The following is a 15793-nucleotide window of genomic DNA, read 5'->3' as shown; positions in this document are numbered from 1 at the left end:
GGGAAATAAACCTGGTACGGGGAAATGCTAAGGGAGAAAAAAAAAACAGGAAAAGGAAATAAACCTACGACGGGGAATAAACCTAGGACGGGGAAATAAACCTAGGTTTGGAATAAACCTGGGACAGGGAAATAAACCTAGGTTTGGAATAAACCTGGGACGGGGAAATAAACATGAGACGGGGAATAAACCTGGAACTGGAAATAAACCTTCGACGGGAAAGTATATTAAGGGACAGAGAAAAAAACCGGGGAAACAACCCAGGACGGCGAAATATCTATTTTTAAAATTGCATAGCAAATCCATCTAAATTGCATCACAAAATGAGGTACAGGCGAATTTCACATCTGATTCAAGGAAAGAAAATGAAGACAACAAATTTTGACAGGGAACTCCTGTTTTGTCAATATGGAAATGTAATACATTATTTTTGTACCAAAGATGTGTTACACATTTCAAAACCCTTTCTGTGTAGCCCCTGGAGCAGCTGTATGGCACACTCTTCAATCAGAAATCAACGTTTGTCTTCACGTGTCAGTGATCCTTGAAGAGCCCTCGAAACTCCTCGCTTCCCAGTAACTTCTACAGCTATGTGGATCAACGCGTTAGCTAGCGAGCCGTGCAGGCCGTGTTAGCACGGCCAGTTGGGCTGAAAACACTGGCAAAATTTTGATGCACGGCTTGGTTGAAGCATTTGAAGCCGTGCTGTCTAATAATTTCAGTGAAAATTACTTAACTTTATCATCATTGTTTTTGTTGACAAGTTTAAAAACAGTAGTGAGTAAAATTAGTTTTGGTTTTACCAGATTGCCCAATTTTTTTTTGAATCAAAATTTCAACAACACAACCATACAACAATACACTCGAAATTGCCGCAAACACGCTGACCATATCGCGAACACACAAAACACAATGCACAAACCACACATTACACAATTACAATGCACGTGCAATACACAACGCATGAGCGAGACACACAGAATTCGTTTTAACGGACGGTCATCGTCATCGACCGTCATCAGCAGGCAGCATGAACTCCATGCCCGCGTGATATGATAGCAGCGAATTCACACGCGTTTTCGTTCAGATTATTTTAGGTACCAATCTCATCTCCACGATCCCATAAACCATCGCGCTCTGGATTTTTTTTACTATGACGTCAGTATCGGCAACTGAGTGACACGCGGTGCAGTGCAATGCACCTTATACCACATACATTCTGCAGTTTCTTTGTAGATTGGTTCCGCAGCTTTTTCAACTCGATGGCAGCAAACATGACGATCTTTTTTTCCTGCTACAAATTCAAGGGCATTTCGTTCGTTCGTTGTAGAGTTTGTTTGAAACATCAAGAGTTTTTTTGGATTTCATTGTTTGCATCTCTTGGGTGTTTTAATATAATGCAGTTAAAAAACAATGTTTTTTCTGCTCAAAAGTTTGAGACTATAATTTATTATCTGTAAACAGCAACCTATAATTTGTATCCAGTACTGGTTTTTGAGTCCATCTTCCCAAAGTCTGTCCATTGATTGGCAATAACAATGAAAAACATATTCTGTTTCTAAACAAAGATGTTTAACAAAAATACATGAAATAGCAGGATTCTTGGGAAAATGACAGATCAATACATTTTGTATGAAACATGCATACTTTAGCATACTTTATGTGTATTCTTTTTCTGTTTTCCTTTTTTAGTTATGCTGCAGCCATTTGAGTATGATCCAAATGAGAAAAACAAACATAAGTTCATGGTGCAGTCACTCATTGCTCCTCCTGGTGAAGTGGATCAGGAATCCATCGTAAGTTAGCCTTTCTAATTTTGTTTAATGCTAGATGATTTTGTTAACTTTGGCTTACGCTTCACTACAGCCACAACAGCCATTTGTCTTGGCCGTTTGTCTGTAACAGGTGACTCTCAAGAAACTGTTGGCATGGTGAATTGGTTGTAATGTAAACAATACATACTGCTATAGACCTTTATCATGATGCAGCCATCTTGACATTTCCCCATTAATATCATTCAATGTAACCATTCCAAGGCAACAACATATTTGTTTTCCTATTTGCATAATGATTATTAGCATTCACTGTTGTTATTCATTGTTTGCCGTGCGGCAAGTACATTCGCGTGTAAGACGCAAGGGTAGGCAGTTCTTTGTCACCGTATCTTGACTGCACAGCATAGGCATACAAGGCGTCGTATGTCTTGCGTACGCATGGCACAGACACTGAGAATAAGATCAAAACGGGAATTTCTTAACGTTTGGAGCTGCATTGTTTCACGAAAATGAAGGATTTGTGAGGAATATATGACGACCAAAGTCCACGCTGTGAAAAACTTCAGCCGTGGCAGTCAATAAAATAAAAGCTGGATTTTCATTGGTAACCACTAGTGTAATAATAGATGGTTCATTGCTAACGCGAGACACCAGGGAAGATCTTCCCGTTCAGTGTTCATGCTCCTGCATGTGTGTGTGCATGTGCAATACACTCTAGATTTTCATTGGTAAACACCTGTGTCATGGTAGATGGTTCATTGCCAATGTGGGATACCAGGTAAAATCTTTTGTATTCAATAATATTGATCACGCAACTAGTTTTGCTTGTAAGTTGCGGGTATTTTTTTTCTTCTGAAAATGCATAATGCGCTTGGGGGCGAATTAAAAAATTAAAAAACAATCGGTAACTCGGGGTAAATCTTCATTTCCCCTGGGGTATTACGAGGCAAAAGGAAGTCCGGCCATAATGAGCTCATTATCTACAGGTCAATGAACATCACTCCGACAGCCACAGAGAGCCAAGCTTACTTCATTGATATCGCCGCTGAATGCGCTGCGGTTTGGCAAAGGCTTGGGTAATCCGTAATTGATATTGTTCAACAACAGATAAGTGGAGTTTGTGTTCTATTGGTTTCTTTAGAAACATTGAATACCTCAAGGAAGCCAAAACTTGCGCTCTGAGAAATTATAGAGAAACTGATATTTCAAATAAGGTATCAAGTTATGTATTTTTTCCCTGCAAATAGTGAAAATTTACGAGATGTTAAGGTTTACAGAATCTTCAATGAAGAAAAATGAGCCAGGATGGGTCCAATTGCATGCTTATTATGTTTGTTTGGTTGTTTCTTTTCCGATCAAAATGCTAAATCACCAAAACTTAAATAGTTAACCAAAAAAACATTCTGTTACTCATTTACTTTAATCAATACACCAAATAGCAAAATGGTCTGTGTGTGACAACAAAACAGATTGACACTTTTTCATCACTATTTACAAACCATTTTTAAATAAGCGGCTCCTTATTATCAAACATATTAACCTTTTTTTTAGAAGTAGACAATTTGTGTTATAAACATTACAAAAAACAACTAAGGTTTTTCGTCCGTCTTCAGCCTTGTGAACTTAGAGAGTAAAATATCCAAAGTAATGCATGTACGTTAGTGGTGTATTCAGTTTGGAGGAATCGGATGGTGTATGATTGTATCTTCAACGACGCACGATGGTCATGAACACGACGATCTGCAATAACACATGGTTAGGTATATCGTTTTAATAGGTAAACTTGCGGTTCAGTGGCCTATTTTGATCGCTCAAAAAAGGAACTATATAATACTTTGGTAGACAAGAACGATTCGAGACTTATAAAATAACAATATTTGGGCTTATCGTTCATAATCATAATTTGTTAATGGATCAGCAGAACGTTTATTGGAGCCCGTCACTAATCCAATAGTCCCTTGCTGACGTAATCCCACACGCAAATCTGGCCTTCTGTTAGATTGTTCTTTGTATCCAGCGGTCACCCATTCACGACCAAGTTGACCCAGCATGTGCTTCATGACTATTGTTCGTATGCAAGGTTGTATTTACCCTGTAATACCTCAGGTGATTCTTAAAATGCCCCCGAGTTACCGCTTGTTGAATTTTGAATTCGTCCCTTACAAACTCGGTGGATCAGTATCTTTTTTAAAGATTTCTCCATTGTTTGAACCATGCAAACCTCCTAATCCCACCATTGTCCGGAGTTTGGAATTATCAACCTTGCTTGCTGACTCATGACTCCCGATTTCGGATGAGTGTTGCTTGTGGTGCGTCCACTAACTTAACACCTCTATTGTATATCTTAAAAGCCACAAATAACGACATTACAGGCTGTACAGGTATTTCCTTTGTTGGTTTTTGAATTGTTCTCGATATAAAAGGGTTTTAAACAATGTTTTGCTCGTAATGGGTCCCCCAAATTACCTCGTTATAACCGTGTTCTTGCTACTACCGTGCCAGAAGTATAATCAGTATTTTAATGCATTGACCGGCAAAAAACCTCGTATTAACCAGAACCTCGTAATATGCGAGCTCTTAATAACGGGAGTCGACTGTATCAGGCAATTGTGCAAAAAGAGTTATTTTAGTTTGGGATGATTGGTTTTGTTTATGCTGAAATGGTTTGATAGATGTTAAATTTGCATCGGGGATAAAGAATATTATTATAATTTTGTTTTAGGGCAGTTCCATGGAAATGTAAACCTCAGTGCCAAAATTTCAAAATGGCACTAATGTGACAAATGAGGCATCATTTTGTAGCTAATTGTTTGAATTTTAATAAAATATAATTGCGGCTCAAGTGCTATTTTCGACTGAAAAAAATACTTTTAAAATAGTGAAATTGGCCCAAAAATAATGTTTTGCCAAATTAATCCAAATTTTTACTGTAGTTAAATAGTGTTTGTTTTGGTTTTGTATCTGTTTGAAGTTTGCTATGGTAACAACACAATGATGGAAAAAAAATTAAACATTTCTTTCAAAAATTTTATGATATTCAATATTTTAGGAAACTTACTTTTCCGATGTACGTCCGACACCATAATAGTGAATATTTTAATCTCCCTATTTCAACCAGGGGCAGAAAATTTTCAAATTAACACTACAAAGCACAATTGATGCCCTCTTTCTAAACATGGAATTATTTCTTTAAAAAAATCTTCTTAATCGTACAAAATCCTGGTGTCGGACGTGCATTTTGTTCGTACGTCCGACACCAGTACGTCCGACACCTCCAAAATAATTATGTGAACGCCTTTTTGAATGCCTTTAAAATATCATACAAAGCTTATAAATTGGTATCTAGAGTAACTCTCACCCAAATCACTCAAATCTTGCCTCAAAACAAGTGTATTTCATTCCTCTTTTTTTCTACTGGCTGCTAAAAACACAATAATTTTAATCCGCAGAAAATTTTAATGTCCATTTCCAAAACCCACTGGTACTTATAATTAATATAAGAAACGCTTGGTTTTTGCAGTATATTTGTTAAATTCAGGTACATGTGGTTACCCCCAAGCAAGGATAGAGCTCTTATTCATTTAGTAAACTGTTGGCAATGCTCTAAAGTTGGTTTTTGAGAGAAAATACCAAAACATTTAACACCAACATTCTTGGTGACCTTTGACCTTGGCAACAGTTACCCACCAAGAACTTTAAACTTTAATTTTTTTAAATACAAGTCCAATCTACAATATATTTGGACCAAATGTTGTTTTGCAGACTAATCTCTTTCATTGTTAGGCAACATTTTGAAACTTGGGTGTTTTGCCCAGTTTTGGTTGCCACAGCAATGCATAAGGATACGCATACAAGTTGCATTACACATGCACATTGTTCCATTGATCTCAAAACATGGTGTAATTTGACAATTAAACCACTTTTTTCAACAAATAATGATTTAATCTGATATTACAACACCAAATTGGCAGATTAAATCATTATTTTTTAACAAAAGCGAAAAGTTGAACTGATTGTTACCTATTTTTGAATGCAATTTCTGACAAGTACGTCCGACACTGTGAAATGTACGTCCGACACCAATTTATTAAATGCCGTTCCTTAAAATTCAAATTTAAAAACCAAATGTCTTATGGTGAAGTGTAATGACAGAGGTCTGATGAATCCATAAATAAGAAAAAATTGCACTAAAGTTCAAACACATCACAGAGTTTGAACTACAAATATTGGTTTTCATAAAAAGGCGTTTCTCTGAGTACGTCCGACACCATGGTGTTTTGGGCGAATGGCGTCTATATCCAAAGACGTGGATGAATAATTAGTTGATAAAATAACTTTAGTGACTGCCTTATCCTTATAAGAATAAAAATTCCTTTTATTTATACCACTGTAATAATACACTCTGTTAAAGTGTCCGAAATGTACGTCCGACCCCGTGGAACTGCCCTTTACCCATGCATCGATGTGTGTGAGCACTGTATACAGGCTGTATTACAGGCATATTACTCGGGTGGGATTCAAATCAATCAATCAATCAATCAATCAAAGGTCATTTTTAGAGTGCCAAAATCAAGAGTTTGTTCTAAGGCGCTGAGGCACAGTTGAATGGTTAGAAAGCCTGCTGAAACAGGTGAGCTTTAAGGAGTGTCTTGAATAAGGTTAGTGAACTGACATTTCTGATCTGTGCAGGAAGCTTATTCCACATTTTGGGGCCATTAACAGAGAATGATCTCTCTGCAAAAGTAAAATAGTGAGTTCTTGGCACAACAAAAAGGGAGCATGAGGTAGTTGAACGAAGATCTTAATTGTTGAGATCTTAATTCGAGCATGTCCATGATATACCCAGGAGCTTGCTTTTGGTACGCTTTATACATCAGGATCCTAACTTTGAAGGAGATTCTTTGAGTGATGGGAAGCCAATGTAGGATGAAGACTGATGGAGTCGTATTTGCGTATACTTAGAATCAATCAATGTGTCTGTGTTTGAGCCTGCGACTGTTGATGAGATTCAAAGGGTTATTATGAAATCTCCTTCAAAATCCTGTGAGCTGGATCCAGTGTCAACATCCATGATAAAGCAAAACATTTATATATTTGTACCCTACATCACTAAGCTTGTAAACGAATCTATTAGTTCCGGTTGTTTCCCCGATAGTCTCAAAGTTTCCTACATCAGGCCACTCATCAAGAAACCAAACCTGGACAAGGAGGTATTCAAAAACTACAGACCCGTTGCAAACTTAAAATATCTTGGAAAAGTCATCGAACGAGTAGTTTCATCACGTATTTCTGATCACATTCATGCTTTCAACCTGTCTGACGTGTTCCAGTCAGCATACAAGCCTTTCCATGGGACCGAGGCTGCACTAGTCCGTGTGAGCAACGATATTCTCTCTGCAATGGACAATGGTAACCTTACAGCACTAGTCCTGCTAGACTTGAGTGCTGCTTTTGACACTGTTGATCACAACATCCTTCTCTCTCGGCTCCAGAATCACCTTGGCATAGAGGACACAGCCCTAGCATGGTGCAAATCGTATCTCTACAATAGAACTCAGCATGTATGTATTGGCACCGCGATATCCGACCCTGGTGTTTTGAACTACTCTGTGCCACAGGGGTTGGTTCTCGGCCCGCAGTGGTTTACGCTATACACTTTACCGATTCGTGACATCATCCTGAAATTTAATCTGAATTACCATGTGTACGCAGAGGACACTCAGCTATACATCACGTTTAAATCTTCTCAAGAAAACGCCAATGCATCCATTGCAAGACTTGAGAAATGCATCCAAGAGATTCAGCGTTGGACACAACAAAACTTCCTGAAGTTAAATGATGATAAGACAGAGTTCCTTCTATTTGGGTCACGTCAACAGTTAACTAAGGTTTCGGTGCCATACATCTCCATCGGTGATGCTCGGATAGCTCCCTCGCTGAAAGCTCGGAACTTAGGGGTTGTTTTTGATTCATCGATGACCCTTCAGCCACACATCAACAACATTGTTCGTTTATCATCATATCACATCAGGAATATAGGTAAGATTCGCAAGTACTTGGACAAAAGTGCCACTAAAAAGGTCATTCACGCATTTGTTACTTCTCGTCTTGACAACGACAATGCTCTTCTCTACAGTCTTCCTAACAACCAGATTTCCCGACTTCAACGGCTCCAAAATACTGCTGCCCGCATTGTGACACTGTCTAAAAAATCCTGTTCTATCACCCCCATTCTGAAACAACTACACTGGCTCCCTATCTCTCAACGAATCATCTTCAAGCTGATGCTCATTGTCCACAAAGCTCTTAATGGCAAGGCTCCCCACTATATTTCTTAACTGCTTCAAGTTTACACTCCATCAAGGAATCTTCGATCAAGTTCTATGCTTCTCCTCATTGAACCCAAGTCTCGACACTCATGGGGTGACAGGTCTTTTTCTTCAGCCGCGCCACGCATCTGGAACTCTCTACCACTTAATCTTCGATCTTGTCTTTGTACCGCAAAATTCAAGTCTCTTCTCAAAACTTATCTTATGTCACAGGTTTTCAAGGACTAATTTTGTTGTGTCTGTTTTGTTTTGTTTTTGTTTTGTTTTTAGTTTTACTGTGCCTTGAACACCCAGCAGGGTGGATATGTGGGCATTACAAGTCTTATTATTATTATTATTTATTATCTTGCAGCAGTCCTTTTGAACATTATGAAGCCTTCTTTCCAGGTTCTTGTTGATGCCAGTCAAGAGACTGTTGCATGACTCCAGTCTAGATGTTACTAGTGTGTGCACAGCTAACTTTGTGGTCTCGACAGTCAGCAGCTTTCGCACTCTACCTATGTTGACCAGAAGGAAGTTGGCAGACTTGACAATACTGGATACCTGAGCAGACATGGTCATCCCAGAGTCGAACATGACCCCAAGATTTCTGACAGGACTAGTCTGGATAGAGACATCAAATCCAGCAATCTTTAGGGATGGCAGGTTGAACTTGAAAAGTTGAGCTCTGAAACCAAACAGCAATACTTCTGTTTTGTCTGCATTGAGCCGACGGAAATTAGATGACATCCAGTTCTGAACCTCTTTGATGCAATCTTCTATTCTGGAGACCCCAAGTAGAATGCCATCAGGTATAGAAGGACAGATGGATGTGTAGATATGGGTGTCATCAGCATACATATGAAAATCATACCATGTCTACGGATGATATTTCCTAGTGCTGGGTGTAGATTGGAAATAGAAGTGGGCCCAGCACAGATCCCTGGGGAACACCATATTTCAGTTGTTGAGGTGAGGAAGACTCTTGGTTAATCTGGACTTGCTGTGATCTGTCAGACAGATAGGACATGAACCACTTCAGTGAGATGTCATGAACTCCATCCGATGAAGAAGGACCCTGTGGTTGATTGTATGGAAGGCAGCGCTGAGATCAAGCTGGACAAGAATGGTTATTCCCTTTTTTCAGTCAAAGGATGTCTCAGTGCTATGGAAACGCTTGTAGGCTGACTGGAGGGGCTCATGAAGGTTGTGGTCGTACATGTAGTCTCGCACAGCAGAATCAGAAACCATAGTGAAGTTATCCCATGATGAGCTAGCACAAGACTCTGGTTCTGTTACTTTAGACATTTGAGTAGAGAGACTTTCTCTAATGGACGAGACTTTAGATAGGAAGAACAATGAGAAGCGTTCAGCCAGTTCAACGTGGCAATCATGGTCAGGAAGCTTTGATGATGCTTTGTTTTGAATGATGGATTTGATGGCACGGAAAAGCTTCTTGTAGTTGTTACCACAGTTTTTGAGCTTTTCATTGAAGTAAGTGCATTTGAATTGGTACAGACATCGATTGAAGTTCTTTTTCTCTTCCTTGAATGTATCATGGTCACTTTGTAAACCACTCCGAAGCCATGTTCTTTCAGCTTTCCTGCGACGACACATGGCTTAATGTAGGTCATTGGAGAACCAGGGCTGTCTGGGGCGAAGTGTCACTGTTCTCATTTGGACCGGAGCATGTTTATCTAACAGGGTAGTGAGCACTCTGTTATACTGATCAGCTGCTGCCGTAACATCCGCTGCAGGAGCATTGATCAGATTAGAATTCGAGAGATCTTCGACAAAAGACAGGGGATTGATTGACCGGAACTTTCGGAATGTCAGAGATTTCTTTGGTGCAATGGGTTTCAGAACATTAATATGACAGGATATCAGTCTATGGTCAGAGATGAAATCCAAAACACGAACATCCTTAATGAGGCTGTCAGATTCCCGAGACAACACTACATCTAGAGTATGGCCATGGGTGTGCATAGGGCCCATGACAAACTGTTTAACGTTAAGAGATGTAATCAGTTCCATGAAGCGCACTTTGTCTGGGTTATCCAGAACATCCAGATGAGTATCTAGATCACCGACAATTACCAGATCTCCTTTGGCAACAGTTAGATCTTGCATTATTTTAGAGAATTCATCGAAGAAGATTGAAGAAGATCGATTTTCAGGTGTTAGCTCTGATGTCACACACATAAGCACTGGATTTCCACAGGGGTGACTGTTATCACCTCTTTTGTTTTCATTGTTCACAAGTGACTTCAATGTTCAAAGTAGTTCTTGTATTGTGATTAAATATGCAGATGACACAGCCTTGACTGGATTAATTTCTGGCAATGATGAATTGGAGTATAGGACTGGAGTTAATCAGTTTGTTGATTGGTGTGAAAGAAATAACTTAGTTCTAAACGTAAATAAAACTAAAGAAATGGTATTTAACTTTCAAAAAAACATTCAACCTGTACAACCTGTTAAAATTAATGACATGTCTATTGAAGTGGTAAAGGAATACAAGTATCTGGGAACTGTAATCGATGATCAGCTGAACTGGAACTCTGATACCACGAAAATCTATAAGAAGGCTAATCAACGGTTATACTTTTTCAGGAAGCTGAAGTATTTTAATGTTAACACCCGGATTCTTAATCTATTTTATCAGAGTACTATTTATCATTGTTGACTTTTTGTGCAATCACTTGATTTAATTCCGTTTCAGTTTTTAATAGGCAAAAGCTAGTTCACATTACCAAAAAAGCCAGTAGGATTATTGGTTCAGATAATGACGGTCTTCAGGAATTAGTTAAGAATAGACTTATGAGTAAGTTCCACTGCATTCTGTCTGACAACACACATCCTCTTTACCCACTGATTGTTCACAACAAATCTGGTAGGATCCGTCAACTAAGACTTAAAGCCATTATACACTTTCGGTACAGAACAAACAAAAAAAGTTCACAGATTTACAAATAATTTACAGGGTTTACAGAAGGTAATGGTGAAAGACTTCTCTTGAAATATTGTTCCATGAAATGCTTTACTTTTTGAGAAAACATTAAAACAATATCAATTCTCGTTAACGAGAATTACGGATTTATTTGAAACACATGTCATGGCACAGCGAAACGCGCAGAAACAAGAGTGGGTTTTCCCGTTATTTTTTCGCGTTATTTTTTCCCGACTCCGATGACCGATTGAGCCTAAATTTTCACAGGTTTGTTATTTTATGTATAAGTTGTAATACACAAAGTGTGGGACTTGGACAATATTGTTTTCCTGAAAGTGTTTAATGGCTTTAAGACTAACAGGTTCAAGAATTCATTTTTACCTACTGCTATCCATAATTTTAACTGTGATTTTATTAGATAAACAATTCATCCAGCCTTACATATGTACTGTCTTTTAATTGTTTATAATTGTTTTATGATATTTTCTGGCATCTCCTGTGCAATTTTGCCTCTTTTAGTTTGGGGAAGGGGTCCACTACTCTTTCATGTTTTAGTGTTTGTTTGTTTGTTTGTTTGTTTGTTTGTTTTTTGTAACAATTTTAATGATTTTTCTTAAATTAAGGTTATTGTTTTATGTGGTAGTGTGGTATAACTTGTGCAATTTTGCACTTTAATATTTCATTTGTTGCTGTACAATAGGATTGTAAGTTTCATGTATTTTTATATACCTGACCAATAAACCATTCAATTCAATTGAAGAAGTAAGTTGATTCTTTACTGAGGGAGGGGGATGATAGATGACTATGAGTGTAAAGCACTTTGTGCCTGTAGAGAAGACAACTTCACAGCCCTCAAAGCTCCTGATGTACCTACCACCCAGTTTTGAGGATTTTGAAACAACTTTGATGCTATCTTTGTAAAGGACAGCGATCCCACTATGCGGATCACCGCCACCACGTGGTACGTTGAATAACTCATATCCTGGTGGTGTTGGTGCTTTGAGGTAGATGTGATCACTTTCATTATCAGTCAACCAGGTTTCAGAAATAGCTAAGATTTCTATATCATGTTCAATTACAAGATCAGTGATGATACCATGTATAGCTTTACTTTTAGCAGATTGACAGTTAAGTGAAAATAGAGAGATCAGTGCAAGTTTGCAGATGTTGAACATGCTGTGTAGATTTCTGTTGATATTTCACTCCAGCTTTCTTTCCTCTTCTGGTTCGCTTTACCTTTTAAATACCCAGTGAACAAATCTTTTGAAAAGTACAAAGGGGCAGGTGATTGCAGTTCTTTTGAAAGTTAACGGTTACCCTGGAGTTGATTCGTAGTAGTAGCTCTCTGGAGTAAGACCGTGGTTGAGTGGACATGTTTTGAGAGGTGATCAACAAACAATGGTAGTGCCCACAGTGTCAAACAAAGGGCACCACAACTTACTGTGTGCATGCCTGTGTGCGTAGGCTATGGCAGCAGCGATGGAGTATTTGTATCTAGTGTTAAGATCATGTCCAAGATGTAAAAGTCGTGATAACAAGTTCATACGGATTTCAAGAACACTCAAAACAATCCACCAGGCTCACTGAAGATTAAAAATCATGATATTAATTAATCCATTCAACTGAGTGCCTGGTGCCTGTAATATAATGGTAGTAAGGCCAAAAAATTTAACTTAACAGGGTTTACAGAAGGCAATGGTGAAAGACTTCTCTTGAAATAATATTCCATGAAATGCTTTACTTTTTGAGAAAACAGCAAAACAATATAAATTCTCGTTAACGAGAATTACGGATTTATTTTAAACACATGTCATGACACGGCGAAACGCGCGGAAACAAGGGTGGGATTTTCCGTTGTTTTCTCCTGACTCCGATGACCGATGTAGCCTAAATTTTCACAGGTTTGTTATTTGATATAGAAGTTGTGGTACACAAAGTGTGGGCCTTGGACAACACTGTTTACCGAAAGGGTCCAATGGCTTTAATATGATGTTCCATCTTTTCATTTTCTCTTGAGACATCCTCTGCAAAACAGCAAAATATCTCTTCCACAATTATATATGCTTGAATCTTGATTCTGTCACAGATTTGTCTCTCTTGAATCAAGAACTCCATTCCGTAATTGCAGAGCAGTTGACTGCCCATTCATCTGACAAGATGAGGCTTAAAAAGTGAACTACTTCAGTACTCCAAGGTGGTCATGCAGCAGTTCTCTAAAAGCAGACTCGATCCTTTCCTGGAAATGTGCCCTATCAGAAGAATGACATAAATACAAATCAAAGAATAATTTCAGTGATTATATTCGGTCTCTTTGTGCATCAAGCTTAATGTAAAATATGTACACTTGTTTTGATTATTAATATTAAACCTGTGACCATCGAGAGTTACGATCATCAATCAACCCATTTATAGCAAATGCAAACAAGTGTTAATTGCTTTTACACAGAAGAAAAATGTCAGTTAAAAACAAAAAATGTCAGCCAATGAGCCATTTTCAAATCAAGGGATATGCATCTGTGTGAATTGAAGTGTTGGTGACTCGAGTCAGACAAATCCAACCTCACATGAAGCTGGGCTCATACTACTCCTATATGATGAACTATGTTCGTTCCACTACCGAAACAAACCCAAGGAGTAGGCTCATACTTCTTTCGAATGCGAATGCGAAGTGGATTTTGGTGGGGCAATACTTTTACGAGCTGCCCTTCCTTCCATAAGTGAGACACAAGAAAATTTTGCTTAGCATGATAAAATAGCAGGAAAGAGGCCTACCTACATAAATATCAACAAGTTTTGAAGTATTGTTCAGAGCAAATTAATATGTGTTCACAAACAATATGACTACTTATGACTTTACGTTTTCTATACTGATTCGATCAATATAAACAAGATTCTCTCCACTCACCACTTTGGGACACTGACAGTTACACAATGACTTGGGATCCATGACTTGCACAGCTGCAAACGTTGGTTGTATATGGTTGTATCATGCTCTAGTTTCCCACTAGTTTATTCACACCCGGACAGTCCAACTGCCTGTATGCAGAAGCACATGTAGAACTGACAGAGTTTATCGCAACACAGACCGTCCGCAGAGAGGCACGAGCTGGTGTATTTTGACATAGTCGTTAATTCATTGCCATCTAGATAGCAGATCAATATAGCTTCGGTTTAGGGGCCTTGTCGAAATTCCCCAGCCGTTCTTTCTGCAGTTAGTCTGCAGGATATTGCAGACTTTTTAATCCCCTTCTAACAAAAGAGCCCCCTAGTAAAGTCCTGGAGTTTTGCTGGAGAGCTTCATTACCATATGAATCAACATGAGTCCTTTGTTATTCAACTGTGCCTCTGTAGCTGGCCGCACAGAGTCTGCGGTCGGAACGGTGTATTTAAATGAGGGGCCCTCTGACGTAAACAATGGGCTTGGTTGAACTTTCGTGTTGATAAACAAACTTGCTATGCAGGCCTACCCTGCAACCGGCCATGTGGCCGACATGCAAAAGTGTCAGAACATTTTGTTGAGCCTTGTTAAAACCATGTGTTGATGCTGTTGTTGTTGTTGTTGTTGTTTTTGTTGTTGTTTATGAACTGTCGTTGATAATGGTGTTATTATTGTGTTAGTTTTTTCGTGGGAACATGACTTTAGGCTACCTTACCTTTAAATTGGCTTACGGGATTAAAAAGCTGTCGACCCGAAACATTTTTGTTTCGCTTCTTTATAAGTTAAACAATGTTGCAGTTTAGATTCTGCCTTCTGATCTTGAAACAGCAAGCTTTATTAATTTATTATTTTTAGTTGCTCCCATCCGCCAAAAATACTATATTTTGGGGGTTTGTTTAATTTGTTCGTTCAGTGTCTTTTTATTTTACTAATGATATTAGTCTGCTGAGCTTGCACATTTAACAAAGTCACTATGGAAAAGGGTAAATTTTGGTTATTCGTTTCCGCATTTACGTGAATAAGTGTAACGACGTTGCATACAAGTAATATTATTAATATTATTTTTTGGAGGGGCAGATGTTTTTTCCTGTCGTTTTTTTTTTATGACACTCAGGATAGTATGGTTATTTCAATAGTGAATTTTGTTCATTTTACAGTTAAGTTGTTAAAACAAGAATTAAATAACAACACGATAATAAGGAGTCTCGGTCAATGATTCTGGTCAATAATGTGGCAGAGCGGCGTACAAAGCAAAAATGTTGAAACGTTGTTATACTTTGTATCAAGTTACAACAAAGTGTAACAATTTTGTATGATAAGAACCCAAGTATTTACAATTGGGGCACATCTAAGGGAATTGTGGTGCCGCCGACTTTGGACATGGAGTGGCTGGCTTGTGGTTGAATTCTGGGTTTACTTTTAGATGGTCTTGATAGATCGTTTTGGGGGACCGAACCCAAAACAGGCTAAACCCCGGTAAAAATTAACCCTGCCCAAGAAAATCTTGCTGTTAAAAAAACGAATCACCAAATTCCCCGGACTTAATTCCTAATAAAATTGTGAACGCTCGCCTGGTTTGTGAGTTTTTATGACAGTGGCTGGCTAGACTTTCATAACAAAAACATTAATGTCTTCATAGTAGTATTTTGACTATTTATAGGTGGCGCAAAACTCCCCACAAAAATACTCAAAAAACATAAAAACTAAATCACAGTAACATATCCTTAACTTGCTGTTCATCCAAGCCAGGGTTTACTTAATTCTGTCATTTAAAAAAGACAGAAAATGTCAAGTTGCGCCGTCGTTGACGGCATCGTTGCCG

General features: G+C 38.4%; 1 protein-coding gene across 1 annotated transcript in view; it reads left to right on the top strand.

Annotated features, from left to right (window-relative positions):
• Nucleotides 1–173: 173 nt before the first annotated feature.
• LOC117288904 (vesicle-associated membrane protein-associated protein B-like) overlaps nucleotides 174–15793 on the top strand; it is a 37630-nt gene continuing 22010 nt past the window's right edge. Inside the window, exons 1-2 of the mRNA XM_033769778.1 lie at nucleotides 174–222; nucleotides 1693–1796. Of these exons, the coding sequence (XP_033625669.1) occupies nucleotides 174–222; nucleotides 1693–1796 (153 nt within the window). The remainder of the gene's footprint in view (nucleotides 223–1692; nucleotides 1797–15793) is intronic.

This window comes from Asterias rubens, chromosome 4 (assembly GCF_902459465.1).
Source record: "Asterias rubens chromosome 4, eAstRub1.3, whole genome shotgun sequence".
Taxonomy (NCBI): domain Eukaryota; kingdom Metazoa; phylum Echinodermata; class Asteroidea; order Forcipulatida; family Asteriidae; genus Asterias; species Asterias rubens.
This window is presented reverse-complemented; position numbering and strand designations above follow the sequence as displayed.